The sequence below is a fragment of the Aquila chrysaetos genome, chromosome 5, assembly GCF_900496995.4.
Source record: "Aquila chrysaetos chrysaetos chromosome 5, bAquChr1.4, whole genome shotgun sequence".
Lineage (NCBI taxonomy): Eukaryota > Metazoa > Chordata > Aves > Accipitriformes > Accipitridae > Aquila > Aquila chrysaetos.
In genome coordinates, this window is record NC_044008.1 from 16879261 (window position 1) to 16906247 (window position 26987).

General features: G+C 42.0%; 1 protein-coding gene across 1 annotated transcript in view; it reads left to right on the plus strand.

The window, feature by feature from the left end:
* Positions 1-302: 302 nt before the first annotated feature.
* The window catches only part of LOC115342322 (sucrase-isomaltase, intestinal-like), a 35715-nt gene continuing 9030 nt past the window's right edge, over positions 303-26987 (plus strand). The window contains 9 exon segments of the mRNA XM_041123989.1: positions 303-407; positions 6407-6524; positions 6632-6747; positions 6835-6903; positions 6906-6921; positions 11348-11465; positions 14764-14932; positions 15470-15586; positions 18328-18456. Of these exon segments, the coding sequence (XP_040979923.1) occupies positions 303-407; positions 6407-6524; positions 6632-6747; positions 6835-6903; positions 6906-6921; positions 11348-11465; positions 14764-14932; positions 15470-15586; positions 18328-18456 (957 nt within the window).

Below are 26987 nucleotides of genomic sequence, written 5' to 3' on the forward strand. Positions count from 1 at the left end.
CACTACATGCCCTTGTAAAAAGTCCCTCTCCAGCTTTCTTGTAGGCCCCCTTGAGGTACTGGAAGGCTGCTGGAAGGTCTCCCTGGAGCCTTGTCCTCTCCATCCTGAACAACCCCAACTCTCTCAGCCTGTCCTCATAGGAGAGGTGCTCCAGCCCTCTGATCATTTTTGTGGCCCTCCTCTGGACTCGCTCCAACAGGTCCATGTCTTTCCTGTACTGAGGGCTCCAGAGCTGGAAGAAGTACTCATGTAATGTTTTCTTTAAAAACGTTTAGGATGTTCAACATCTTGATATCGACTACATGGAACGTCCCCTGGACTTTACCTACGATAAGGTGAATTATGCAGGTCTGCCAGAGTACCTCCAACAGCTGACGAAGGAAGGAATGCACAATGTCGTGATTCTGGTAAATTAACGATGTTGCTAATTATTTCTCCATTTATAAGAACTATTTGCAGCATAGTGTTCACAGCAGTATCTAGATGCTAACGCGCACGCACAGATTGTTCATTTTTGTCATTTGTTGAGAAGAGCTGAAAAACAACTTCTCATAGATTTCATATTTAAATGTGCTGCATTTATCAGATATATGTATACCGACACCATCTCTATACCACAACATTAATTCTCTTTCACTTTTTCCCACTCAGTTATGAGAAATTTTGCCTCTCTTCAGGACTGAGTTGAGATAGGATTGCTCTCATGCAATTCTTTTCCTGAAAATGAACAAATGGGTTTAATATGCACACAAAAATAGCTGAGTAGTGGAAAAAAATCTATTCATAATCACTCTGGAAAGCTAGTAACTACAATTCGCATGGCCTTATATTTACTTTTAATCTAAATTAGTGTACATGTTTGTTTGCATGAAAATTTGTGGAAAATATATGTTAAACCTATAACCAAAATTGATGTATGACCAAACAAATTAATTTGGGCAGAAGTGGAAATCAGAGTTTTCCATCTTCCCCCACCAATTTTTCCAACAAAGTTTGCTGTTTCTCTCCAGCAAGTCCCCATACGTGTCCTTGTCATAATAGCTAAGTCAGTGCCAGTGGTGGCAAGGAAATTGGAGACCAATTTAATTGAAATTTAAATAAAAAATGAAATAAATTAAGAAATTAAATAAAGGTCCTCGATAGACACATAAGCCCTTGCTCTCCAGGGCCCCCCAGCAGCACAGTACTAGGAGGGCTGCGCTCCCCAGCACAGGCTGGGGCAGTTGCACTGCCTGGGAAGGCTCAGGGTGGGAAGGCTCAGGAGTGCCGAGACCCGGAGCAGCGCATGCAGGGTGCGAAGCATCGCCGCAGAGAAGAGAGGCATAATTTGCTCTCCATAACCACTAGGGACAGGATAAGAAGAAAAGTGCTTTAAATTGCAGCAGAGAAGATTTAAGGTAGACATTAGGATAAAGCTGCCTGTCTGCAAGGCGAGCCGAGCAGGGAGCCGGCTGCCCGGGGCCAGGGGTCCCTCCCCGAGCGGGTGTTGCAAACAGGTCTGGCAGATGCATCAGGGATGGCTCAGGCTGAGCTGACCCACAGGGGAAGGAGGAGGAGACAATCCCACAGAATCCCTCTCAGGACTTTTTGCTGTAATTACAGTGGTCTATTTTCCAGCCTAAACGGTCAGCTTACACGTTTCATTTGGGTGCTACTATTCTTATTTACCTCAAAATGCCAGTCTCGGATCCCTTTACTTTCTTTCGTGATATATGTATTCAAACAAGCGTATTCTCCCTCAGCCTTTTTTGCTAGGCTAAACAAACTGAAGTATTTTGTTCTCTTTTGATCGGGTGAGGTCTTCAGATCTCATTGTAGTAGCTTTCCCCCACATGTGCCCCAGTTTGAATGCATTTGCCAGTGTAGCAGATAACTGGATTTCACAGAGCTCCAGATGATGCTCCCACAGTGTTTGGAGAATGGCAGAAATATTTCCTTCCTTCTGCTAAAAATTGTCTCGTATGACAAAGCCCTGCATCACTTTTACCTACATTATATTGGGGGCTCATACTTGTAAGGAGACCAATTAATCCAGCTGAATCATAATGGACAGGCCACTAATGTTTGGGCCATAAATTGATCCAGTCCTTTTAAGATAAGGGCCACGTTCCTCATCTTGTCATGGGGGTCCTGTCAGAGGCTTGTGGGAAGAGACTGAATAGCAGAGTCCTAAACTGTGGGACAGTTCCTCTTTCACTTGTAGTGGTGTAACAGATACTTACTAGAGTCAAGATAACCAAGACCTACTGCCCTTTCCTCATCTAAAAATCACATTATCTTGTCAAATAGATAGATTAAGTCAGAAGTGCCTCCCTGTCCTTATTTTTTCCTCCACAATTTGTTGTAAAGTTTAGCATATGACCAACGATGGACTAGTCAGCACCACAGATACCCATATCAGTGTTTTCTTTTTAAAATACAGTTATGAGATTTGCTGTTCTTCAGTCTGCTGGTGGTTTTTTGGTAGTTTCATTAAAAAATACTTGCTCTGTATTTATTATTGGCCTAATCTTCACTTTGTTGCACTATAATTGCATTCGCTGCTAGGAATCTCAAACAAAACCACACAGCCCAAGTGATCAATTACATATTGATAATGGAAATAGCAGCCTATATAGTAAGCGCTCTTTGCCAGCAATTTGTCCTCAGAGATACATTCCCAGAGATACATTCCCAGTCCTTCTGCAGCTGTAAATCATGAGAAGCTCCAGGGTGCAGCAGTGAAAACAGTCTCCATCAGTGGAGGTCCAAGGCACAGTGTTTAAACAGTAATAGATTACTACGTCACTCTGATGGAGAGCAACTTCAAGACAAAAATAGTCCAAAATTAACTGGATACATCATTGTAAATAACTAACCAAGCAGTAGATGAGCACGTGTACTGTCAGGACTGAGTGCTCTTTCCAACTATTAGGCAGTTTAGGCTCCCTGTATGCTCAATACTGCTTTAAAAATTATCTAATCTCTTAGAGCTGTAACATTAAATACCACCTGCCTGTTTACTGGTTTATCTCAAAAAAGTTTGTGAGACATGAATATATCAGCAAAATACCATGAGTTTGGGGTAGCACTTCCCATGCACACTCTTGCCCTTCAGTAAATACATGGTAGTCACCTCTTTTTCATCAAAGTTGGGATGCCTCCAGTGGTTTTGCACTTCCTGCTGGGTAAGAAGCTCCAGGCAAGCAGTCACGGTTTAGTGGGTGAGCTACATTATCTTCTTACTTCTGAGTTTAACTTCAACAATATTTTTAAAGCCCTTTCAATTTCTCAGATGGTGCATGCTAGAGCAGTGCAAGGAGCTGTTGCTATATAAGTGTAAATTCAGCTGTTAGGCAGATGCAAGGAATATGACAATTCTTAAGAAGTCACGTAATGAGCTAATGGGAATCCAGATAGGAGGCCTTTCTTTCCTCCTTCCACTAACCTGTAACTAAGGACTCTTCTACTCTAGTTCTTTAGGCAAGCTTGTGGAAAAGAACAAAAGCTGATCCAGTTTGTCCTTCATTTTTTAAAAGCTAATGGGAAGCATATGTTGCACTGGTAGTCAAGTTTTCTGTTTTCACTTTATTACAGTTGCTGATACTTCTGTCAAACTCTGACTGTTAGCGTTCTTTAGTGATGTAAAGCATTCCCAAAGTTGAGTCAGGAGCTGGAACAGCATGAAAGGTTTCATTCCCAAGTGACAGCTAACTTCCAGTTTGATACTGAAAGAACAATTTTCTATTTAGATTCCCTTTGGGTAGTGACAGTAATGAGTGAGTTCCCCAAGTGTAGCAGATTGTTGCCTCCCTCATGATGATTTCAGGAAATGGGCTCCGACTGCAGTCATTTAGTGTCATGTAAAACCTCTGGTAAATGGATCTGGGGGAGAGGGGTTCAGTCCTCCTCATCTCACACCACTATGGTCACAAGCAAAGTGCAGATCCTGAGAGCCAGCAGTATTAACACCAGTAACCAGCCTGAGGACGGGACCCTGAACTCTGTGCCACCACCGCTGTGGTGGCTGGTGCCTCACCATCGGGAAGTCCAGTCACCACGCTTGCATCCAATGCTGAGAGCCCTCTGTACCTATGGTCACCTTGATAGTAGCACGGCCCCATTACCGGAGTCTCTAAATGCAGTCCTTCAGCACTTGTCTCTCCTGATCTCTTTCAGAGGCCACCTCCATTTAAGGGAAATTTTGTCTAAGGGTGCCAGTACTTGGTCATCATTATTGCACTAAATAATGTGTATGCTTCAGCTCAGTCAGAACAAATATATTCTTTAGAAACAAAGAAAGAAGCTCTAGAAGTAACAATGACTACACTGTAAAATGATAAACATTATTACTGAAGAGGAGCTTTAATGAAAGACCTTGTATAACTTCCATTACACCACACTAAAAATAAAAACAGCTAGGAATGACATGAGCGACAAATTACTCAAAAGTCAATAGCAACATGCTCATGATTCAAAATAATGCTTGAGAGCTTTAACATTCTAAAGTCCAGCTCTATGAACTGTAGAGGCTAAAATTTCCAGAGATGAGTTTTTATGGATGTGCTTCAAAATCTATGTTTGGGGCCATAGGTGGAAGTCCATCAGTCTGGATAAGTGCTGGGTGCCCCCAGGCCTTAGGGCAGTCAGCTGGAGTCAAGGATGCTCAGCACCTCCTCTCCAAGAGCTGCTAAAAAGATGAGTGAGGGGAGATGTAACAGACATGAACTTCCTCCCCCCCAATCAACCTGTGAATGCACGGGAGGGTTTTGTTCTTTTTAGGATGATACTAAACCTGCATAATATATTAGATTTATGCCCTGGAATAACCTTTCAGCTGAAGGAAAGCAGAAGTTTGGATTAGGAGTAACTAATTAAGCTGCCTTCTTCCAGCCTTCAAGTCCCTTGAGGGACATCTGCTCCACAATTATAAGATAATTATTGCAGATGGACAGTTTTCTCTTTTCCAAAGCTGAACTATTAAACAAGTTAAAAATGTAATGGACACTTATACTCTTCATGGAAGTGACACTGGAGCTAGATAGTTAAAGTTGAACAGAATTTTGCACTTAAGGTAGGGATTTAGCAGGGGCTTTTATTTTTTTGAGGCATGGAAGAATATACTTTCCTTGCCAGGGCTATAGCTATCAGAGGTCTTACAAGTAAATCAGGCAATTAATTTAGGTGTTAACATGGGCTTTAAAACATGCCTTTAAAGAAATTTACCATTTGGGATCAGATTTTTTTGTTCTTAAGAAATTTATTAGTTAGACTTCTATCACATTTTAATTAAAGTTCACGTAAATTATTGGCAAGCTGTGAGTGAATGGAAGAATTATTTCAGTGGTGTTTTTCTCTATTGTGTTTCATAACTGAAAGGTTTTGCCTTAAGCATAACCTGAGGGAATAACATTTTCTAAGAGAAAAGTAAAGAATTCCCTTCTTCTAAAATGGCTGCAATCTTCCTTTGTCCTAAATAACACAAAACTGATAGCTGCTCCCAATTAGGGACATATTGCAAAGCGCACTTATCTCCTTTTAGTTTCAGTTGACTGCTGAGCAGAGTTGAATAGTATCTGTTCATTCACTGGCATCTCAAAGTATTCCCAACTTTATTACTTACTCGCATGGTGGGCCACCACCTTCCCCAGAAGCAGATTAGGCTCCCTTTCAATCAGCTTGGTGGCTACCAATGGCCATCCTGAGGCAGAGAAGCTGGTAGTGTCAATGCCACTGGCAGCAATGGGAGGTAGTGATCACTCCAGGCAGTGAAAAGGGCAGCAAGGACAAGCTGTGGGGTGTAAAATGCTGTGGTCTTCGTGCCTGGGGGGAACAGAGATGTGTGGCCCTGCAGGCATGCATGAGTTGGGTTACTCTGCACTGGACGGGCATAAAACATCCTTGTCTGACATTGGATCTGAAGGGAGGACTAACGAGGTCTTTTTGAGGTTGGACGTGTCCCAACTTCAAGCCCCTTGAGAAGTTTTAGTTATTTCAGCATTGAGCTGCTGATGCTGAGGCAGCTGGAATGAGGGTTGCCTTGGAGGAAACCCAGAGGTGTCCAGGTGTGGGAATGCCCAGCGTGGCACCCTGCTCTGCCAGGCAGAGACCTTGGCAGGGGGGGAAGTTAAATCTAGTGCCTCTCTAAAATCATTTGAACATAGAATGTCTCATAAAAAATAAACATGAGGGTATTCAATAATTTCACATGACTTTTGCCTTATACAAGGAATACTCACGACGTCTTTAATGACTTTTCCTAAATTATTATGTGCTCTCAACTCTTATTAAATTTTAATGCTGTTTGCTTCCAATATTACTGCAATCTCCATTAAGAACATAATCCAATTTTTTCTAAAATGTACAAATAGAAATGTAATTGTTACCTTTGGGATTTTGATAATGGAAGTGTAATCACTGTTTTCAGGACCCTTTCATAACTAAGGATGAATAACCAGGCACCTACAGGCCTTATGATCTTGGAGAGGAAATGGGAGTCTGGGTGAACAACTCTGATGGTGTAACTCCTGGTGTTGGAAAGGTTGGTTTATTAAATTCTCTCATGTATTTGGTCTAGTGCTGCTTCAAAGTGATAAAGCAGCTGTGTAACAGAAATAAGAAGATAACCAGGTGTTGTACCCATGATCTCTAGGCCTGGCCCCCGGAGACTCGGTGTTTCCTGACTACACCAACCCCAGGACAGTTGAGTGGCGGATCCAGATGTGTCTGGAGTTTAAGCATGTCCTTTACTATGATGGGATCTGGATTGTATGTCTCATTATTAATATTTGCCCTCCCTTCTTTTAAAAAAAGAAAATGAGGCTTTTAACATGTGTCCCACTCCCTTTATTAAAGGATATGAATGAACCATCCAATTTCTTAAGAGGCCAGCATCCTGGATGTGCTGTTAATGATATCAATAACGTCCTCCTTACGTTCCTAGTAAGTAATGTGTATTGGGTTTGTGTGGCAAGGTGGCAAGGCTTTGGTAGTGGGGGACGGGCTACAGGGGTCCTTCTGCGAGAAGCTGCTAGAAGCTTCCACCATGTCTGACAGAGCCAATGCCAGCCGGCTCCAAGACAGACCCACTGCTGGCCAAGGCTGAGCCTGTCAGTGACAGTGGTAGCACCTCTGGGATAATTTATTTAAGATGAGGAAAAAGTTGCTGCAGAACAGAAACTGCAGCCGGAGAGAGGAGTGAGAATATGTGAGAGAAACAACCCTGCAGACCCCCAGGTCAGTGCAGAAGGAGGGGGAGGAGGTGCTCCAGGCGCCGGAGCAGAGATTCCCCTGCAGCCCGTGGTGAAGACCACGGTGAGGCAGGCTGTCCCCCTGCAGCCCAGGGAGGTCCACGGTGGAGCAGATATCCACCTGCAGCCCGTGGAGGACCCCACACCAGAGCAGGTGGGTGCCCAAAGGAGGCTGTGACCCTGTGGGAAGCCCATATTGGAGCAGGTTTTCTGGCAGGACCTGTGACCCTGTTGGGGACCCACGCTGGAGCAGTCTTTTCCTGAAGGACAGCAGCCCATGGGAAGGACTCACGTTGGAGAAGTTCGTGAAGGTTTGTCTCCCATGGGAGGGACCCCGCGCTGGAGCAGGGGAGGAGTGAGGAGTCCTCCCCCTGAGGAGGACGGAGCGGCAGAGACAAGGTGTGAGGAACTGACCTCAACCCCCATTCCCCGTCCCCCTGCGCTGCTGCAGGCTGGAGGAGGGGGAGAATCCAGGAGTACAGTTGTGCCCAGGAAGAAGGAAGGGATGGGGGGAAGGTGTTTTAAGATTTAGTTTTTATTTCTTTTTATCCTACTCTGATTTGATTGGTAATAAATTAAGCTAATTTCCCCAAGCTGTGTCTGTTTTGCCCATGATGGTAATTGCTAGTGATCTCCCTGTCCTTGACCCATGAGTCTTTCGTTATATTTTGTCTCCCCTGTCCAGCTGAGGAGGGGAAGTGATTGAGTGGCTTTGGTGGGCACCTGGTGTCCAGCCAGGGTCAGCCCACCACGTAAAGTTTCCTTGACAATCTTTTTTTTTTTTTAATCCTGGATAGGCTATTTCTTAGAAAAAAATTCCGTCCTCTCATTTTCCATCTTTCCCTGCTTGTTCTGTGCATTCAGTTAAGTATTTGTTCAAGACTCCATTGGCTCAGCTTTGGTGGAGTATCAAACATAAGCCGCTTTCCTCTGTCACTGAGGCTGCCTTGTAACAGGGCTAGAAAAATGGCCTCCCCTGCCATTCTCTGAGCAACTAGTCTGCATCAGAGAAAGGGCAAGATACCTATATACTTTAACTCAGCTACAGATTTACGGAAGGAGTAACCCTTCTGCCTTTACCATCACCACTGCTAGTCCCAGGGATGGGCAGTCTCTGCCTTTTCCACAAACCATGACAAGGAAGATGGCATCTTCCTGATGCCTTAGTTCAATATCTTTTATTTCTCTTAGGAAAGAAATTTTCATTGGCTTACTAGAAATGGGCTAAAAAAAACTTTAAAAATGCTCAAGCCTATGGGAGACTCATAGGAATGGGAACACCTCTTCCAGTAGCCAAGTTAATGACATGCTCGTTCTTCCCCAGGAAGCCATGAGTACTTAAAATTAGTGCCTGTGGTCCTGGCAATTAATCCAGCCAACATTTCTGCAGGAAAGCCTGTCTGCCCAAGCGATGCTAATATGCAGCAGGAAGTTGATACATAAATGAGTTATTGACAGTGAAGTATTGGAAATGTCCCCTTTTCCCTTCAGGCTATTGTACTGTCATGTGAATTCTTAATTTTTTTTTATTAAATCTCATTTCTTTTCACTCCAAATACAAGAGTAACAAACATAACAAAAGCATGACAAAATATTATAAAAAGATTGCAAATAATTGAAACCAGAAGCAGAGCTTTTAATGATGGTTTTGGTGTTTGCTTTCTTTGTGGGGAAACCGCTGATTGTAGCTTGTATACTGGCCCTGTGGGTCTTGTCATTGACCAAAGCCCAGGAACTGATGAGACATTTCCACCTTTGCCTTAAGTTACCTCCATTTTTGTCAGCGTTCAGAGCTGAAAAAAAAAGGTGTGAGACTTTGGGGAAGATGGCCAAAACAGAGCTCCCTTTACCCTCAGAAAAAAAGGACTGAGGATGGACCCATAAAGAGGCTTTTGAGCCATGAAGCTGAGCTTTGCGACAACTAGTGTTGAAGTCTGAGCTGTTATAGAGGACTTAGAGACCTAGATATCTACATGACATGTAAAGACAACGAGAGATGCTGAAGATAGGTGTTTGGAGCCCAGTTTCTCTCTCTGACTCGCTCCTTCCCGTGCATGTATGCACCTACTTCTGCTTGCGACTCACGATGTTGGTCTTCCTTCTGCAGACAGGAGCCTAAGGCATTTTTTTCCAATGTGTAGGAGATCTGTTTTCAACCAGTGTTTAAGGGCTTTCTTTTATATTTCACTTTATGGCAACACGGTGCATGCCCTTGGCTGTCCAAGCCCTTGACTGGTGTAGGTGCGAGGTGGGACCTAAGCTGCTCAGTCCAACAAGACATTAGGACCTTCCTGGGGTTGGCAGGGTTTTGGGGGCTCACTGTTGTCTTAGGTGACTGAATCTGTGCAAGTCCCAGTCTCAGTGCCTCAGGCTTTTCGTCAATGTAGGCTTCAGCCTCCTTATCTGAATTATAACCACGATTACACGTAACCATGGTTTGAGCTTCTAAAAACAGATGTCCTTCAAATCAATTTTCTATAAAATACTTTATACTGAAGATTAATATGCAATTGTAAAATAATCAGTATTACTGAGGCAGAATACAAAATACTCAGAATAAGAATGAAGCATGAAAATATGACTCATGGCAGCATTTTCTTTCATATCCCACCTTAATTTTATGGGGCTAATAATTAAGTGCCACTGGGACATTAAGTGTGACTTTGCCCAGAACCTTAGTGTCTTCTTCAAAGCAGTATCAGTCAAAGTTACTTGGAAATTGCCTATAAATTAAGTTATTTCTGATGCAGATCAGCCACACTGGAGTCTTTGTGTCTAAAGATCCAAACGCAAGGATTCCAGCTGGGGTGGCACATCAGAGCAGAGAGGCTAATGGGGTTTCAGGTACAGAGAAATTCACTTCATAATAATGAACTGCAAACATACAGTAAAGTGCGATTAGGCAGTGAGATTGTTTGCTCACAGAGAAATATTTGCAATAGTGCGTGCACCTAGTTAAGCATGCAAAAGAAGAATATTTGAGAATCTACCTTCTTTCTTTTTTTGGAGAGGATTTTATAACATTTTCAACTCCATCTCTAAGAATAAATACACTGTATAAATGAAACACCTGGCTGGCCCAATTCCTGCTGAACTTCACATGGCATTTTCATGGAGGTTACCTGCAGAGCATGAGAATCACATTTTCCACACCAAAAGGGCTTTGCCAGCACCTCCTTAATATGGGATCAAAGACCAGGCAGCCAATTTGTGCCTCATATTGCTTCCCCTTGGCTCAGCTAAACCGGTGCTGTGCCAGCAACGTCAGGGCTACCCCTGACTATTACTGAAGGCAAAAAGCTATCGCTGCCTCCACTGCCTGTGACCTGCTGATAGAAATTGTTACTGGATAATCCATCCGCATGTGAATATACCTGTTATAATCTGTCCTTGCTCTCTTCTGTGCAGCATATCGGGCCACAGCAGATGACACCCTGTGGACTGCTGCACCTCATGCTTTTTCCTCCCCTGCACACCTCCGACACCCCCCACTCATCGCTCGCAATGCTGCTTGGGGCCGTGCCATTTGTCTTGCTCTCTTTTAGTCCTAGATGCCTCAGGGGAAGAGAAGGGCCAGAGTCGAGCTTAGGTGTGAATTTTGCCATGATAGGGCAGAATCATGCTGCCTACCTACATCTGCAGCCGAGTGATATGCAAACGGAGGTCTCATGATTTCACACAACATACAACTTCCCTGGGCACCTGAATTTCTGCGTTTGGGTTCTTTTTTCTTTCAACATTTTTGCTCTTAAGTAAAACGTGTCACTATGTAACAGAATATGAAGCTATATTCTTAATTCAGCAATGCAGAAATTTTCTTTCTGGCTATTACTTACTGAATACATGATATCTGTATAGATGTTTTGAATTGTTGGACATAAAACTTGAAATTAATTAGCAGTGTTTACTTAGTCCTCTCTGCCTCCTGAGGACACATGTGCCTGTCTGCAAGCAGGTATTCATGTTTACATGCTACCCTCTAATCAGTGCAGGTCCGGCACTTCTTCAGCTTTTCCGCTTCCCAAATCCTTTGGTGTTTTCACCCCTAAATGAGTAGAAATATGAAGAGATTTTAATTGTGATGTATATAATTTTACAGTGTTTTTTATCATTCTCAGGCATTTCTGATCTTTCCCTGGCACAAAAGACCTTGTGTCCTGACTCCAAGACTTACCTTGGAGAGCATTATAACACACACTCTCTCTTCGGCTGGTCACAGACAGCACCAACTTTCCAGTAAGTTTTCTAAGTATTTCTAAGCAGATTTCAGGTGACTGAAATACATTTTTTAAGCTGCTGATGTTACCTGGGAAATCTGTAACAGTATCTAATAGGAAACAGTTCCATGCTTCATTTTACTCTTTGTCATTTAGTAAGAAGTTTCAAGAAAAGAGAATCTGGGAAGAAGAAACAGACTCTTTTCCAATTTTACTTTTCTTAGCTAAAATCAGGATCTACTTGTAGGGCCTAACTCTTCAGTTGCTGCTTTTGTATAACTCAAGCAAGATGTTCCTATCCTCTGTTAGAGCTGCTCACATGCAGCTGCTGCAGAAGCAGCCTTGTGTGGCATCAGGGGAATTTTTCCATCCCTTCATTACCGTGGCCGAAGCAGAGGAGTTTCTATCACTGCCAGCGAGGGATCGGAAGTGTGCAGCTCCCGTGGCTGCTTCTGGAGCTGCCTCTGGTTCCTGGCAGGCAGCGTTTTGCATTTTGGCTTAGGGCTCAGCTGGTCCAGGAGGGCAGAGCTGCATTGCAGCACAATTGCTGGTGGCTACTGTAGAACTCCTTTTGCAGCTGGGAAGCACTCAAAACTAGCTTACACAGGCAGACTGTTGCTGTGAAGCTGGAGTGATAGTGGAAAGCTAGCTGTTGGATTAAATCAAATGGGCAAATCGTGCCTTTTCCAGTAGAGATTGAGCTAAAACATGGATTAGGTTTAATACCGCAATGTAAGTGCCAAGGCAGGGGTCCTTGTGCTGCCTTGTGGCAGTGTTTAGCACTCATTTTCAGCAGTTGTATTGTAATAGCATCCAGAGGACTTGGCTAAGTGAGCCTGCTTACGGTGTTGATGCACTTGCATTTTATATGCCAAGCCTGGGGGAAGGGAGGCACTGGGTAAAAGCCAGAAGCAGTTTGCCAGCTTTTGTGGGCCTGGCTGAAGAGCAGTCCAGCTTTCAAGAGAAGGAACAGAAAGCCCTCTAACCCTGCACCTCGCTGGCCACCCAGCCCAGCTAGGACACATGGGACTTAGCATGGTTTTGGGGCCCCTATGCCCCAGTGTCAGTAAAAATCCTCCCATCACTGGTCTGTCCACTGGGATCTGTCCTCTGTGCACTGTGCTCCAAATAACCATACACTGTCTTGGTAACACTGTTCGAATAGAGACTTTGGATTTGCCGATCTTCTTGAGCTTTTTTTTTTCAGTTTTATTCAGGCTCTGTGCCAGCAAAGCCAACTGCCTGAGACGCACCGTGTGAATTTAGCAGGAGAAGCTCTGTGTGCTGGCACGCCTGCCCCAGCCCCTTCAGCATGCACGCTGTCCTGGCCGCGCTAAGCCGCACCAACGCTGTTGGGACGGTTACTGGTGCATGGCTCCTTGCGGCCGCCCCCAAGGCTGTGAACCTTCCCCGTTCCTGCAGTGCTTGCTTCCAGGGCTCCTTCCAAGAGAAACGCATATTTTGCTCAGGCAAGCGTAGAGAGTCCTTCCAGGCTGGAGAACACCACCGAAAACATGAGCAGAGGCCATATACGCTGCGAAGCTGGGAAACTTTGTGAAGAATTTTTCATACATATTCATTTGGGTTTCTCAAACACATTTCTTTTCAAGGCTGGTTGTATACCCTTTCTGCATTCACTCTTCACAAATAATATACTAAATTAAATTACTGACAGGAATACTTAGCAAACCAGCATCAATTGCAAGATATTGGCTGAAAACGAATGACAAGTTGATAATCATATAAAAAACAATTCTAAGAATTATTCTAACGCAGCCAGAGAATAAGAAATGTGTCATCTGACCCATGTCAAATGGCTTGAATTTATATAGATGAACTAGCAGCAATCAGCTTGTGCATAGCTTAACACCAAGAGTTATTTGCACATGATATCCTGTAAATAATTTCAATCGACAAATACATTTGACAACATTAGGACCTGTTCATCAATGGTTCACAGTAGACTGAATTTTATTCAATAAATTACTTGTTGCAAATTTTTTGTGCAGCTCTAGGTCATAGTTGAGTTGATCCGATGTTGCCCTCATTAGCACCTGCACTTGCAAATGGAGCCAAAGACTTGTGCTGCACAGCCAGAGGAGAAGACTCATACTCAGGACATCCATTAAATGGCTCCAAAATGCCATTTATACAAAGCACATGGAGTTTTGTGCAGCTATTGGGCCCAGCAGTGCACCTACAACCCAGAACCAGCAGGTCCAGCATGGTTCAAGAATTGCAGCTCTTTCTGCATATGGCCCATAAGGTTAATATGTTCAGGCTTGCAAGAAAGCTGTTGGGTTTTTTGCTTCAGAAACAAATGTTGAAGCATTTTAAAGGCTTTGCCATTACAGAACCAATACCGAATATTGGCCATTACGAATACGGATGAGGGAGCTCTTGATCAAATCTCATTAAGGAAAGGGAGAAGGAGGTGGATGGTGAACAACATGATTAATATTTCACAGTAGGATTTCCCAGAGAATCTAAGTTGTGTTGCTGGAATCGTATTAAAGCAGAGTTGAATCTGAGTTCCTGCAATATATAAAATTGCATTATGTAATTATGTACAGAGATTATCCTATGTTGAGGAATTTTGTAACAGATTTGTTAATAAGGCATATTGCACTTCCTTGATTTTCTGGAGATGCAGCAAATTTATTTTCAAAAGGCAAGGAAAAATTCATTACACCACTAATTCTGTAATGAAACCTCATATATCAAACAATGACAGGAAACCAGAGGAAATGCTACAAGGATGGGGTGACATTTTGAATGATTACGTTTTTACTTTGTATATTGATTATTTCTTTTTTAAAGATGTTCAGATATTGCTTTGATGTTATTCTTTTTTTTTTTTTTACTTTTAATTCCATGATATTAGGACTTTATTTGCCATTACAAATTTCTAAATAAATCCTATATTGAAAAAATACATATTATACTGTTTTTTAGGAACCTGTAGAACACTAAATTAAATGTACTGGTACAGAAAGGAAATTAAGTTTCAATTTTTCAGTTTGAGACACTGTTGAAAATAAATTAAACACAAATTATTTTTTAGGAAGACTAAAAATACCTGAAACAAACTGTTTTGTGGATCAGATAGATTTTAGTTTTTTATTTTAGCCACTGAGTAAAACTTCCCATTATTTGCAGTTTTGCAACCACCTTTTCATGTGACTCGGGACCACAATAATAGTTGTTTCACGAAGAACACCCCTTCAGATAAAATTGTGCCTGAAAGCTCAGGTTGGTCATATGACTCTTTCGGATGCCATTCTTATTTTTAATGATCTTGTTGCATTTCTTTGCAGTGTTGCCCAGCAGGCAACTGGAAAGCGAGCGTTTGTCTTGAGGCGGTCTACATTTGTTGGCAGTGGGAAGCATGGGGGTCACTGGCTTGGTGACAACTTCTCTCGGTGGAAGGACATGCATCAGTCAATCATTGGAATCCTGGAGTTCAACCTCTTTGGCATCCCCTACGTAAGACCGGTGCCCTTCAGGCAGTTGCTGGCTCATACACAATATCACTTTAAATTAACTCAAATGTTTTCTGAAATAAGCTGCTTGAGACGGCCAGCAGTAACGGCCTCCACAGCATAAGGAACTGCAGAGTAAAAAAAGCTAAATGTCATCAATCTTGGCTGGCTGAAGAGAAACAAAAATAGCACTGCTAGATTCAGATTAAATCACTGCATGCCATCCAACACTGATCTGTTTGTATTATGTACTCTATCATTGAGGTCCCTCCATATATTTCTGGTTTTGCAAGCCGGGCTGGAGAATTTGTAGAATTATTGAAATAGGGTCAGATCTTCCACAGTGATGTTAATGCTCCAAGAGCCAGTACAATCTCAGTCCTGGAAAAATTCATATCATTATGGAGCATTCTTATAAAGTAATCAGAAATAGGTATCTCTTTCCAAAAATTATTTTTATTAACAAACTTCTGTAGTTTCTCATTTTTGGGCCTCAGTCACAATCACAAACACTTATCCTATGATTTTATTTTTTCTTTAGATTGGTGCTGATATCTGTGGATTTAACTATAACACTACCTACGAACTCTGCTTGCGCTGGATGCAGCTTGGCTCTTTCTATCCATTTTCCAGAAACCACAATGCAGAGGGAAATAGCGTAAGTAAACAAAGTTACACAAAGCTGTAGTCTATGATTACAGTAATGATGACAGTGATTTGTATTACTTTCTCAGAAATTAACCTGCCATTCTTGGGTAAACTGGAGCAGTGGGTGAAAAGGAGTGCTGCACTGAGAGCAGGAATTACACTGTGAAGTGTAAATTTTTCCCGTCCATAATGTAAAGATGACATAGAAACACTGAAAAATGTGTAGTATCTAACAGCCAAAAGCCATGCAGAAATGTGTACCGCGACTTTGAATAACAGAAAATGGTCTTCCCATGCTGTTGGTAAGATTCATCCCCTCCATCTTTTACCTACTGAAGCCCAGGTTTTATTTAAGAGCCAGTGAGTGTCAGGATATCTTCCCACTCCCTTGTTTACTTCGATTTTTGTTTCAGTACTTCTGTAACTATAATAGGTATTGCAGGAAGGGGAGCAAGGGCATTATACACCATCCCTGCTGTTTAAAAGCAAGTTTCAGACAAACGCCACAGTTTGATACTCCAGACAAACACGTGAGAACTCCAAGGAGAGCCAGCAATAGCGACAGCATTATCAGCCAAGAAGCAACAAAGACTAAGAAAGGCCAATGAGCACATGAGAAGGATGAAAAAGTGCAGTCTCAGTTCAGACCCATGCCCTGGCTTCAACTTGTTGTGAAGTCCTTTCAAGACTTGTCACAAGTATCAGGTTGTTTGTAACTATGAACAGTTTGAAGGTCTCGCAGCCTTTGTAAGTACGCTGTGTTTATCTGCAGCCGTGATGAAATGGTTTTGCTAGTTCAATAAATGTCTTTTTTGTTTCTTCTGTAAACTGATCCGTGCAATGCTGGAGCTCAGGTTATTAGCTAACCTTCAGTTTTCTTTGAAGTTGCATCGCCAAAGTGTTGCAACATTTACACCCACAGAAAGACCTCTGTCTCTGCACGAAAGTACGATGGACGTTCAGTACGCAGGCAAATGCAGGAATAAAGAGCTATAGTGCTGTCATTAAGAGGGTCAGGAATTACCCTGTAGATCCCTGAGATATGCTGAGATATTTCTCTCTAGGAGAACAAATGTCTGTGAGGTGTTAGCTGCTGCTGTTGATAAGTATTTTCTATTTACCTCTCCACTAAAATTAGAGGTACCTTATCTATATATGTTTGCTTGGCCCTTTGAGCATGCAAACGGGGTCTGACATGGGTGAGTGAGTATTAATCACATATGCACAATTTAATAAGCAGGAAAAGTGCAACGGGTCTTAATGATGGGAGCTGCAACTCAGTGCTGAGTGAATGACAGAAGTAGCAGAAAATACATGTGATTTTATTGGATTACTTAAATCCATTTAAAACATTGTATTCACTGAAAGAAATGAACAAGGCATTTTGGGTGACTCAGCATCACCTAAGAAGTCTGACTGTTTTTTTCTGAACTTAGGCAATATTTGTACAGTGTCAGAATAGTGGTAAAAATATAGTGTAATTTTTGAAATAAAAGATGGATGCTCTGGAGCTCAGAGCCAGCAGGGAATGTTATCAGTGATTAATTCTGATGTAAACATAATAATGGAGAAATTTAACTTAAATATTGAGTTTAATTAATATTAATTTAGTGTTAAAATAAAATCTTAAATATCCACTTTGCCTAATCCATTGGGGATTTCAAATGGTTTAATTAATACTTTTCTTGACTGGAAAGCACTAGATAATATAAAAAGCTTTGTTACTTCTGTTCGTTTTATGTTTCATTATCCTTGGAATTCATCATACATTCTTCAATTTTAATGAGAAAAGTGAGTATTATGGGAAAATTTTGTGAAGGAGGAACGGAGCCGTGTGACTCATTAGCTGGCTCAGTTTAGCACTGGAGAAGGTCGGACAGGAGGAATTAAAGGAGATGTAAGTCTTTCCCCTCTCAGCACTGCCCCGGGCCGCATGCTCCGCACCCCGTCGCAGGGGAGAGCCAGGGTTGCCTTGAAGTAGATCAGAAGCAGCCAACGAGTGTAGACAGACTGCTTAAACCTGCCCTCGTGATGGTGGGACCCAGTATGCGTGCCCTCTCTCCCAAGAGAGTATCGCTGGCAGCGAGGAGGCGAGGGGCACTGCTAACGCAGGGGTGTCCCCTCGGCCGGGGCGTCCTAAAATGGTGGGCGCAGGAAGAGAAATCAAGTTTCTTTGTATGTATGAAATATTTTCCCCACAGCACGCAGTGACTTCAGTCACTTCTGTTGCCTTCAGCAAGGCCATGAATTTACTCTCACTTTTAAGTAGATTTGCCTTTATGTTCTTGGCCAACATAATTATGCTTTTACCTTTGTTTTGCAGGTTATCAGTCTTCCCTTTTTCCTGTGTTTCACCTTGTCTGTCCCAGAGGGCTTGCATTTCCAGGATAAATGGATTTCTAGAGACAGGGTGTCTGTTCCCAAGCACAGAGAGGAAACACCAGCTCCCCTCCCGTCACAAGGTCAGGGGCGGTTCCAGGTGGCTCACATACACCGCAGTGGGGTCTGGTCTCTCTGAACTCACTGGAATTTTTCAAGTTGAAAAGTTTTATACAAATATGAGTTTGTTGATAATGGATGTTGTTCTTAATAGATCTTCCAGGTTGCAAATCAGTGCTTTTTCTTATTTAAACATTCACTTTTGTAGCATTATGTCAGCCACAGCTCTCCTTAGGTTGCAAGCAGGTTTTCTGTTGATTTTGCAGTCCCTAGTTATAATGCTCAGTAGAAATCAAAGCTTTTCCTTAACAGGAACAAGACCCGGCGGTGTTCGGAGAAGAGTTTGCCAAGATATCTCGCACTACGCTTCAGATCAGATACTCACTGCTGCCATACTTATACACCTTGCTCTTTGAGTCTCATGTTCATGGAAACACGGTGGTGAGGTCACTGATGCACAAGTGAGTTTGGAGTCTCTCTTTTTTATCATATTTTACTCACAAAAGTAGTTGAGCTTCTATGTATAAACTAGTTGATACCTGTCTGAGAATAATCACAGTAATATTACTGCATGCTCTTTCTTAGAAAAAGCAGTTTTACAATGAAATCTAATCAACTTCTATGCACAAAAATAACTCTTAATATATGCAATGGATTTTCATTAAAATATAACCTATAGTTGTTTCCAGTGAAAAAAACCTAGGTAAGGAGAATTCTGAAAATTTGTCTTAGGCGAATGTGCAGTTCTTTTTTATTTGAAAAATAGGAATCACACACCTGTATTTTCTGTATTTGAATGAAATCTATGAAATCTGTATTCTGGTCCAGAGTGCCAAAAAGGCATCATACAGAGAAGTCTCCATTTTCCAATCATCCACAGCATTTGCATTTTCCAATTTAGCACTTGCATCTGCATGCTATGTATGAAACCTACATCTGTGTCCACAAATTGCACAGAGAAAACAGAGATAGAGATGTTTGAGTGTAGAAGCAGGTGCAAAACTGAGATTAATAAATACAGACTGAAAAAACCCTCAGAAAATGTGACATCAGGTTTTTGGAACAACTCTTTTTTGCTGTTTTGAAGAAGCAGGAATCAAAGTGAGGTTTATTTTCCCTCTCAGCATCTTTTAATTAGCTTTTTACCTGCTTTTGGTAAATTTTCTACTTCAGAATGTTTTATGCAAAGACTTTAGCAAAAGGAGTGCAAATAATACATATGAAAGGCTACTGCCCGAAGCTCTGACACAATTTAGTCTCTTTGGTGCAGGCTACGTCCTGGACTGTTTAATGTTCTTTTTCCCTTTAGGTTAAAAACATTTTGATTAAAGGGTAAGGCATTTTTTGCAAATTAAACTAAGATTACCCTAAAGTGCAGACCATTCGAGTATGGAAAGGATATACACAAAACCTGTTTTTCCTACTCAGTGTAATGGCTAACTGATAAATTTTAAAAGCAGTATCCTTCCCCTTCCTACTCTGCTACCTTATTTAACTCGGTTACATTAAGGAGAAGTTTCATAGGTACTCATGTCTTACAAGGGGCTATATGCTATTTCAAGTATTTATTTTAGCTCTATTTTTGCTTAATCAGATTTGTGTTAATATTGGAAATGACCGAGTTCATTTTGGCATTAATATTAGCTAATCTCTGTTAATGCAGAATTACTTTAGTGATGTTAAAGCTGCCTTTCTGACCGTTCCCAGCATACTTGTACTCTATGTGGGCCACATCTACATGAGCAAATTTCCAGACTTGCTTTGATTTGAATTGTAGAGCAGTCTCAGATGTGCCAGCGGAGACTTCTGTCGGGTGAAACTGAGCCGAAAGGTACGCTCCAGCCATTGATGGGAGTTTAGTCAGTGGGACCAGACTGGGATTACTAGGAGATAAAACCTCTAAAATGCATGTAGGGAGTGTAGGCATCAGGAGATCACCACAAACTGTTTCACTGCCTAGGTCCTATCCTAGTGGGTACATCACTTGCTAATGTTGCCATAGCTAGTTCCTAAAATGGCTTAAAAGTATTTCTTACTATTATTAGTTAATTCTGGTTACTATTGTTACTTAATGAGTATTTCTTATTATTTCTCATTAATATTCATTGGTTTAGTGGGTCTGCTCAAGTAGAGAAAGTGACCCAGATGCTAACAGGAGAAGAAATGTGGGGTTTAGAGAAAGAGAGAACTGAAACAGAATTGTCGATGGAATTTTACATCAAACCTTTCCCTTACTTGTAACAAATATAAAGGAGACCTAAAAAAAAATGTACTAGTTTTTCAGGTGAAGCTGTTATGAGTTCACAAACCTCACTGTGAAAACAACTCTGTCTGGGCAGGGAGTCTCCAAGCAATAGCTATTTCATGTGGCCATTTCAAATTTTTCATTTCATTTCAAATATTTAGGTGTTCATTTCAAATAACAAACAAGAACAACATCCCAGTAGATTCCTATAAGCATTTTAGGTGCCTCTGAGGCTTTCACTCAGTGAAACAGAGGTGCCAGTAGCTCAGCTGTCCAAAAAGACTGGGTGGTGGTAATCCATTACTGGAAGGGAAAGCTCTGCTTAATGGCTAAACGGGAAAAATAGGACAGAAGAGAGGCCAGCGTCTAACCATAGGAAGCATGTAGATGGAATTAAGCACTTTTCGTAGATAATGGATATGGCTTAATGGCTTATATTTTCAAAATGGGAAAGTTCATTTGTTTGCTGTATTTGTGCTTATGGTTGCTATAATTTGCAAGAGAAAATAGTGCTGAATTAGGCGGCGAGACACTTGTTTCCAAGTGCAAATAAAATTGACTTTGATTTTGTCATAATTTCTTGCTCAGCTTTTTCCTGAAATCTCCCACAACAAAGTATATTGAATCAGTATCATAATTTTATTACAGTGAAATTAAAAATACGGAGAAGCTATTGAGATGACAAGAAAAACTAATGGTTTATATTTTAAAAACTTTAAGACAAGGTAATTGATCAAAAAACACACCCCACTTTAAATATTTACAAAGCATTATGTCAAAATCAATAATGACCAAGATTAAGGTGTCCAAAAGAGTTACTGTTTTTGACAGAAAAAGAAACTCTGACTAAATTGAGTTTCTTTCAGGCAGAGCCTGAGGCATACCTTCAAGAACATTTTTTCCTGAGTTCCATGTACTCCCCTAAACTCACAATATTTTAGAAATCCAAACACTGAATAGATGTATTTTTATTGCCAAGATGGTTTTGCTCATTTGGGGTAATTTCTGAAAGTCTGGGCTGGGTGCAGTGTATGCTTATGCCCTGAGCAGGCAGGGTGTCAGAGCAGGACACCGACACTGAGCCGCTCTGCTCCAGCCAGCGTACAACAGAAGCCTGTCTTTAGACCGGGGCAGCGGCAAAGTCAGTGAAACAGACACAGTAAATAAATGTTTAAACAAATAATTTGTAGGTCCTTAGAGAATAATACGTTATTATGCAACAGCCAGTGTGAATTTGTCAAAAAAAAAAAAAAAGATGATGAACCAGCCCAACTGCCATCTTCAACAAGGCAGCAGGGCTGTTGCATGGGAAAGGGGGCAGAGGAGCAGGAGAAGGCAGGATGTACAAGGTACCTTGATTTTAGGAAGGCTTAGGACACACTCCACATGACATTCTTATAAGCTAACTAGGGAACAAGGATCTGTTATGAATTTCCCCAGAGATAGGCTTACAAATGATTGAAAGCCTATTTAAATTCTCAGGGATTTTGTGCCAGATGAGTGGAAATTCCTGAGTTGGGGAGGATCTCTCCTCTTTGCCAGGTTCTATTCAGTATTTTCATTAGCTCATGCATGGTGGAATAGAGATCTCTTCCCAAGCTGGCAGATGATGCCAGGCGAACGGGACTGTAAGCACTCTGGAGGACATGATCAGAATCCAAAACAATTTTAATACATTGAATAAAATGGGCTGAATTCCATAATTTTTCATCTATTCAGGAAAGGCAGCTAAAAAGCGCAATATGTATGAACGTTGCTTTGTGTTTGTCCTGCAAAAGATTTCTAATGTGAATCTCTGAAAGGTGCAAGAAGCCAAATCCAAGGATTTTCACAAATGCTTCAGACCCTAGAGCACAGTGTTATTCCTCTGTGTTCCTTCTCCTGGTCCTGGCCCCTATCCTGCTCTTTGGCTCCCTCGATGAAGTCTCAACCCACTGGACAGAAATTAATTTAGTTGTTTTCCTACCACTGCTATTCTGAAAAGAAATCAGCTCCAGCATTTTGTGAAGGTTCTGGTCTGCTCCAGTATGGTAGGTGCTACTGTAATTTCTGAATCTCTGTCCAGCTTTTGGCATTCCCTCAACCAGGCAAAATATTTGGCGGTGTTGAAGGATGTCTTGAGGAAGCAGATTTCTTGTGGCAGCAAGTAATATCAAGATATTCTGCAAGTTCTATAAAAATGTGAATTAACATTGGTATCTCGCTTTCAACACTAGATTTACGTCCGATCAGCAGACTCATGGAATAGATACTGCCTTTCTCTGGGGACCTGCTTTTATGATTGCTCCTGTTCTTCAAGAGGCAAGTACTGTAATTAAAAAATGCCATCATACTGGAATAAAAGAAATGAATTGGGCTTAGGGCATTGGATGACATTCAGGGCATGTTTGCTCATATCCACCCATTTCTTTGACACTGTCAAAGCTTGCAGAACACATTTCTGAGCAGCACAGACAGCACAGAGCCGGCCAGTGCTTGAAGTGGGAGGATGAAAGCGAGGGCACGGCATTTCCCTGCTACTCCAAGCGCCAAATGGATGTAAACAGGCTGGATGCTGCCCCTCGCGTGCTCCTGTTATTGCGCTGACAGCTCCTTCCAAGGACACACACAGACCAGCAATTGTCAAGCTAGGAAGAAACACGCAGATATTAAAGCAAACTGGTTTCCATATTACCACTCACCCACAGCATTTTGGAACGGCAGCACCTCAAGGGCTGTGATAGGAGTTTCCCACCGTCACAGGCCAATGCAGTCATTATGGAAAGGGTAATGACAATGTTAGCTGCTAATATGACAGGTTTTAAAAAGCAGCATTTTCCTATGGTTGTGCTGGGCACAGTGCTGGTGTCAGGGCTCTCAATGCTCAGCTGGAGCGAAGGTGGGTTTCCCTCCTTGCCCCACCACTGCCTGCTGACAGCACCAGAAGGGTATGTCTGAGCAGAGCTAAATATTTGCATGTGATGTATCATAGAGCTGTTTGCGATCAGCATGCTGCCAGAATATCTGATACATTTTCTAGATGTTGCTGATGATCAAACATATAAACGGGCCTCTGTTAGTCACCTTTTTTTAACCAGCCCTCGTGCCTCTGTGAATTTAAAATAAAATTCTTATTCCTACCTCTAAAACCGTTCTGACTTCACTGAAGCACTTCATTTGTCAGTCCTTCATCTTCAGACTCCCCCAAGCTTCTAACAGCTGATGACTAACAAGGAGATTTCACAGGGTCTCGGACCAGCAAGATGATGAAAGATGTGAGAGAAACCTTCCCACAGAGAGAGGGTGACAAGCCAGGGGTGGCTTCCTGGAAAGAAGTGAATGAAAGGGAACATTATAAGGATACAGAAAATGATAGAGTGTCTAGCTAAGGAGTTCCTAATGTACTTTGGGAGGCTGCAGCACAGAAGGACGGCCGGGTGCCTGTGGCCTGATGGGGGAAGCAGAGCTTTGGAGGCAACACATTGCTGGGTCTTGTGGTGGGAGAGAGGTGGCAGCCAGGGCTTGTGCCAGCTAGCAGGGCACGGGGCAGAGGTGAGCCGTAAGCCCCTCACCGTGGCATTGCGGGCCAGCCGTGACTGCGTCAAACTGCAGCATGGCACCCGCTTGTCTAGAGAAGATGGGCCAGGGACAGCTTTCCCTTTGCTCCTTGAGTCCTAGGGTGTGAGCAAGTGAGACATCCATCACAATTAAAACGGGGAACTGCCTTACACACTGGCTTGTTCTTTGGGCGGTCATGAGGCAAGGCTCATCACAATTCAGATGGTGGTTACACACTTCTCTGCAGACCAGAATATCAAGGGTTGTCATAATAATGCACAGAAAATACGAAGAGAGGGGCATCTTGACTTTGTAGGGTTTTTCCTTCAAGTTTTCATGGCGCTTTCTAGATTAAGCCTACCTTTATTTGTTAAACAGCTAGTAAGATTTGAACAGACAGAGCAAACTACCCCAACCTTCCTTACTGCAGCACTACGACACTTTGCCTGAAACACCTAGCACTGCCCACTGTGGGAGACAGGCTGCAGGACAAGACCAATTTCCAGTTTAGCAATTCTTGTATTCTAATGTGAGATTTGCATACTTTAATAAATCAGTTATTTCTTACACCTTCTATTGGTTTTTATACATGTATGTATATATATACACACATATATATGCATATATATATAAAATACCTAAAATGTCAAATGGTAACTTTGCCTTAATTCTTCTTCTCTGCCTTTACTTTTCATGCTCCACCTGCTTCCTGGGGTAGACCCTGGGGGTAAACCATAATTCTGCAAAGGGGCAGACATCTATGTTGAGAATCAAAATTAATCTGTGAGAATAAGCAACTCGTGACAAAAAAGGAAGTATGTTTTTATTCCAACTTCCTGGAGTTATTAATTCAAAGTGCCTTTAATGTGATTTCATCCCTGCAGCAATATGATAAAAAGCATGCTGCAAAATGAAGTACAGCAATTGTGCAATTAGCAGCACATTATTTATTATTATTTATCTGCAACTTTAAATAGTTGCCAAGAAGACAAGTATCTGTGTATCCTCCTTGCCAGACCTTACTTTCTGCCTGTTTCTGGAACAGGAATGGTGCAAGAGGCACTGAGCAGTGGTGTCCCCCCACACCGTCATCAGATGTGAAGTCCTGTCTTGCAAAGGCTGCCGCAGACCTCACTGGGATTGCTCAGATGCTAGAGGAGTGCACCTAGGGCAGTTACATTTGCAAGACATAGAGCTATGTACTAGACCAAAATAATCATATAACATTGACTCATCCCACAGAATGGCAGTAAAATCCCCCAAATAGGATAGGCTTGTCTGTTTAGCGTTACAGATTAGCCAGCACTTGTCCACTGCTATGATAATAACTCAGCCATAATATCCAAGATTTGATGTTATTAGAATATTCAGCATACATCTCTCCTTGCGCAAATATAATAAAGCTAATGTAATATCAGAAATGCAAAAAGAAAAAAGACTTTAATCACTTTATAACAATTACAGGGAGCAAGATCTGTGGATGTATACTTCCCTGAAGCACCATGGTTTGACTACTATACCGTATGTATTTTTAAGATTCAGTTTCTTACATTTTTTACATAATTTAAAATGGTACAATTTCAGCAAAATAACTTTTAGCAATGTTCAGCATCATTTTTACCTCAGCATCTGTGTTTAAGAAAACTAAGGCACAAAAAGTCTACACCAGGCTATCTGGGAGAGTAAATTACACAGCTTTCAGTAGCATTTTATTTTCTATTTTTGGTTTGTAAAGCTCTAAGATACAGAGAACTGAATTTTCAAGAGCAGCCTAGAAATTCATGAAACTGTCAAGATTTCTTTCTCCCCCCTGCCATTGCGTGTTTTAATTCTTGTACTGATACACTTCCCTGCATAGAAACAGAAACCTGAGTCGTACTCCTGAGAACATGCTGCAAACCATTTTGTGCATGCAGTTTTGCACATGCATCACTTTTGACAGAAGGCATATTTAGAGGGCAGGGTGAGGATCCCCTCCAAAAGACGCTTCCAAGAGATGCAGAACAATCTGCTCTGTGGAAAATGCCAGCCTTAGCTTCTAGTTTCAGGAACTACAAGTTTTGACCTTTCGAACACCATCCCCAGGACTGCATTTCCCAAAGTGCTCAGTTTCACCCTAACTATGCTCTGCTGAAACCTACAGGATAAGACCAGTGTTGGCTTCAGCAGGAGTAGTTAGGCTGATGCTGAGAGCTTTCAGAAATGTGAGCCCAGGAGCATCAGCTGTTGTTAACTACCTTGAACAATGCTGGCAGAGGAGCAGGCGGGACAGAAATGCTCTCAGAGGAAATCCAGACTTATTTTTGAAGAAGTTTGGTCATTTTCAGCATTTGGCTGGTGTCCTCAGATGGATGTTCTTCCAACCCTTGCCCTTTTCTCTCTGCATAAGACTGTGGTGCTGCAAGTTTGAGCATTTTGTTCAGTTCTCCTTGTTGTGGTTCCCTCTGAGCCCCCCTTGTTGGGCTGGGTGTGGGGACAGCAGCCCTGGTGTCCCTTGCCCTGCCTATGGGGCATGGCCCTGGCATTAGCAAAGCTCAGTTCCCAGCGTTTGGCACATACTTGCCATACATACACATGGTGCTTATCCAAAACCAAGTTTGGGTACTTCTTACTGTAAGTTATAATTGCCATTTACAGAGGGCAAGAGCAAAGCCTTCCTGTTATCTGCTCTGTACGTGAGCCTTGCCTACACCTGGTTCTGAGGCATTAAACCAGAAAGGCGTGATGCAGAGAACTTAATGCTGGTTGTCTACACATATACGAATTTCAGTCATTGAATGCTGTAATTACTTTTTGAAAAAGGAAGACTTGTCCTTAAAAGAGAAGAAAATCTACAGTTTACATTCCCAAATGATTATGAATCACTTACCTTAAACTGAAATGTGACAGGCTCCATATGCATAAAAAAGAGGAAGCAAAAGTTTCTTTTGCTTTTTGCTCAGTATCTTGATGAGTGTGGTTTTTTTTCACAGCATATGGAATAATGATACCATTTTTAAAGACAAGTTGCTGTCTTTCATTCATGATGCTTCTATCTCATGCATATGCATAACTGCAGGGGCTAGATCCTCTTTCATGTTAAAAAAAGGAACTGGAATAATACCCCTGAAATCCACTTTTTCATTTGGATTTTCACTGATGTAATTGAGATGAAAATGTACCCCTTGGTCTCTTTTTCAGTGGTATATGG